Source organism: Penaeus monodon, chromosome 23 (assembly GCF_015228065.2).
Source record: "Penaeus monodon isolate SGIC_2016 chromosome 23, NSTDA_Pmon_1, whole genome shotgun sequence".
Classification (NCBI taxonomy): domain Eukaryota; kingdom Metazoa; phylum Arthropoda; class Malacostraca; order Decapoda; family Penaeidae; genus Penaeus; species Penaeus monodon.
In genome coordinates this window covers 35,721,647-35,724,951 of record NC_051408.1, presented here as the reverse complement: position 1 = coordinate 35,724,951, position 3,305 = coordinate 35,721,647, and the positions used below count along the sequence as shown (strand labels likewise).

Sequence of the window (3,305 nt, the reverse complement as noted above, 5' to 3'; positions counted from 1 at the left end):
TGACCATATAATGAATAAACTTAAAAGGTTAAGCGGTGGCCATCACGAGGCAGACTTGCCAAGCCAAAGCAAGAAAATGAGCCAAGCTGTTTCGTTTAATTGCATGCAAGCGGCGCATAATTAGGTTAAGCGCAGGGAGAATGTTCTCTATTCACAGCCATGGAAGTTTGAGATAAAAAAATAATTCATACAATGATTTCAAATTGTTGCCATTGCTGAGGCTGCTATATTAAGCCACAGTAATTGCAGACATAGCCTAAATTAATGGCTAAAATTTAACTAATTGAGGGAGACGTAAGCTCGATCTGGAGATGAATTCTTTATGAGCCAAATCCAGCTTCTGATAATGAAAACTGCAATGAACTTCATGACTAAAGCGGAAGACTGCATTATCTCATTAAAATTAAAAGTGTGTATTTCCTAGTATTATACACTTATTTAAATGTCTATCATGAATATCATTTCCTAAAGACTGGCTCCATTCCCTTGCAAAGAAGTAGATAGTTGAATAAATGAATGAACGAAAGCCTCAAAGGGGATCTCTTCCTATTTCTTTGCAAAGTATTACCTTCGTCACACCTGCCTTGATCTACGCCACTATCCGCTCTCAGGGAGGAGGCCGGAGGCGAGGTCAAAGGTGACGTCACAAACGCAGACGGGGTCATCGAGGGCGTGGTGAGTGCGGGGGAGTTGTAAGGGGGCGTAGCGAGGGCGGGGGAGGTCAAGGGCGGGGTGGCCGAGGTCGTGAGGGCGGGCGAGACCATGGGGCGTAGGCCTCCCTCCTCCTCGTCGTAGCCGCTGTGGCCGTCCACCGAGCTCGCGCCGATGGAGATCTTGGGGATGGCGCCGTTCTTGCGGCCGGTCTGCGTGGCGTGCTCGGCCGTGTGCAGCGGGCCGTTGCGCTGGCCACCGCCGCCGTCGCCGTCGCCGTCCTGGTCAGGCACGTGGCCATTGGTCTTGTCCGCGCGAGCACACTCGTCCGAGGCGTCGCGGGCGCAGCTGCACGCGGTCCCCATCGTTCGGGAGAAGCTGAGAGCGGCTTCACGAACGCATGACGGTAATGCTGCTTCCTCCGCGAACTTGCATGTTTTTCTCGCCTTTAAGTTACAGTTATATTGGGATTATAACTAGGCATCTGAGTGGGGCAAGCAATGAAACGAGCTTTAAAAAATAAATCCCACGACACACAAATTATATGAATCAAGCACGAAATACGCCTTTGAAGACACAGACACACAAACACTCGCTTAACTTCTGGGCCGCACGGACGAACGGCAAAGCACAGCTGGGTCGGCCATCAGCTCCTCGAGGGTGAAACACAAGACGCTCATATCCAAGGCGGCTTCAGTTTTAGTGCCCGTTTTACCACGCTATGCCACTGACATCGGGGACAGCCTGATCTCTACCGCAGCACCCACGTGTCGCAATAACGGTGGAGGTTATTAAGTAACAGTATTAGAAAAGTGAAAAATCTAGCTCAACACGCACAAAAATATGTGGAACTGCTAGTCAGTCAGTTGATAAATTATATTTTCTCGTAGTTTAATCATATGCTAACGGCATATAATCCTGGAGATAACAACTGCAAACCCACACACACTAAAAAACACAATTCAGAATTCAATATCTTACGCAATGCCCGAGGCGGGAAAACTCGAGGGAATTCGATATCGTCACGAATTCACGCATCGGTAACGTAGTCGGCTGAATGAATGGACATCATAAAAGGTTGTAATCTGTTCTGAGTGAGTCGGTTCGGGTTAATTGAGAAGCATGATATTGTGTAATTGGCGGGAGATGTGACAAGAAGGAAAGTGATTGACGTGACTGCGAATGCGGTTTGATTAATGGGGTGTAATCTGTGCAGTCATGGCGTGCGTGAGCAAGCGGGTAATCACAGACAGACGATAAGAAGCATACAGTACTTTGGCAGATTTGGGAGGTACAGACTGTTATTTAGAGCAGGGTATGACAAGACACACAATATGAAGCCAGGCACGCGGGAAAGAAGGAAATGGAGTTATTTTTTGTAGTTCTAGTACGGAGCTTTCCCCACACCGCATAAGATACTATTAGGCACCGGCTTTCCCACTCTCTCACGCCTCGAGTCCTGTTTTAAATAACTGCCAACAGATCACACCGGAAATCGCATTTGCTCTGGCACAGGTAGGCTTAAATATACATGACGCGTTTGTTTTCCTCACACTTCCCCCCTAAGATTAAAATCTCGCCTCACAGTAGCCAATAAATCTAAAAAAAAGACCTTCAAATCACAGTAAATCCTGACGTTCCTTTAATGCTTATTTACGGCCACAAATCGGAGTTTTCCTTCGCCTCCGCCTGCACGTTGATTCTCATTGCAAACGCCAGTCAAGGCTTACAATCACAGCCGATTTTGCCGAAGCTACTCGTATCCACAATCTCTCTTACAAGTTCTTATCATGCAATCCGAGGGGTCCACGTATCGTCTGCGAGGGGAAAGACGGTCTCACGCCTCGGCTCCCGACCGCGAGGAGAGTCGAGTGAGTGTGCGTGTCACTCACTGGCTGGGAGGTCTACCGGCACCAACGCCGCCGCCACCAGCCACGACGCCCCCCCGCAAGCAAGCACGAGGACCGATCACAGATGACAACAAGCGCGAGAGGTTGATGCCGGCATGCGTGTGGTGTCGGCTCTATGGTGTTCGGAGCAGCAGTGTGGAGGCGCCACTATCCCCGGCGGCCGTGGTTGTGTCGGGCGGAATATGGCTGCTGAGCACACCACACCGCCGCGGCCGAGACAACAGACGCGCCACTGCACCCGCTCCCCGCATCAGCTCTCCCGCCGCCCGGCTACCCATACGAATCATGCCTTATGTTTCGGCGTCGCAGTCAAGCCCTGTTGCGAGTTGCACGTTGCAGATACATTGTTTCTCGAGGAAGTTAACAGACAAGAGGGAAATAGCATTAAAACTGACTTCCCTCTGAAACATTTCGTGGGGATAAACGCTCGCGCTCTTCCTCCATTGGCACTCTGAGCGGCGGCGCGGAGGGTTGCCATGGAAACACCCCAGCGTGAGGGAGGGGAAAGACGGCGGGAGGAAACTGTATACTTTCGAGTGAAAAGCTGACGGAGAAAGTACCAGAAAATGTACGCGGAAAAATAAGGAATAATTAAACCAGGACTTGCTAATCTGATTTTTTTGTTTTACTTTGTTTCCTTGTATCACCTCTTCCTACATTTCCTGCCTTCTCTGGCCTTCTCCCTTCCCCTCTCTCTCATTCTCTATAAAAGTCAGTCTTCACTGAAATGCTAATATCAAGTAT

At 49.5% G+C, this 3,305-nt stretch overlaps 1 protein-coding gene across 3 annotated transcripts in view; it reads right to left on the bottom strand.

Annotated features, from left to right (window-relative positions):
• Positions 1 to 2,765, bottom strand: part of LOC119587962 (proline-rich receptor-like protein kinase PERK2) — a 9,755-nt gene extending 6,990 nt beyond the window's left edge. Inside the window, exons 1-2 of one of the 3 annotated variants that reach the window (XM_037936676.1) lie at positions 2,431 to 2,765; positions 584 to 1,135 (exon numbers count right to left, since the gene is read on the bottom strand). In XM_037936676.1, coding sequence (XP_037792604.1) covers positions 584 to 1,016 — 433 coding nt within the window. In that variant the 5' untranslated portion in view covers positions 1,017 to 1,135; positions 2,431 to 2,765. Of the gene's footprint in view, positions 1 to 568; positions 1,136 to 2,430 lie in introns of all 3 variants that reach the window. The other 2 variants (XM_037936674.1, XM_037936675.1) reach the window with 2 other exon arrangements.
• Positions 2,766 to 3,305: the final 540 nt, after the last annotated feature.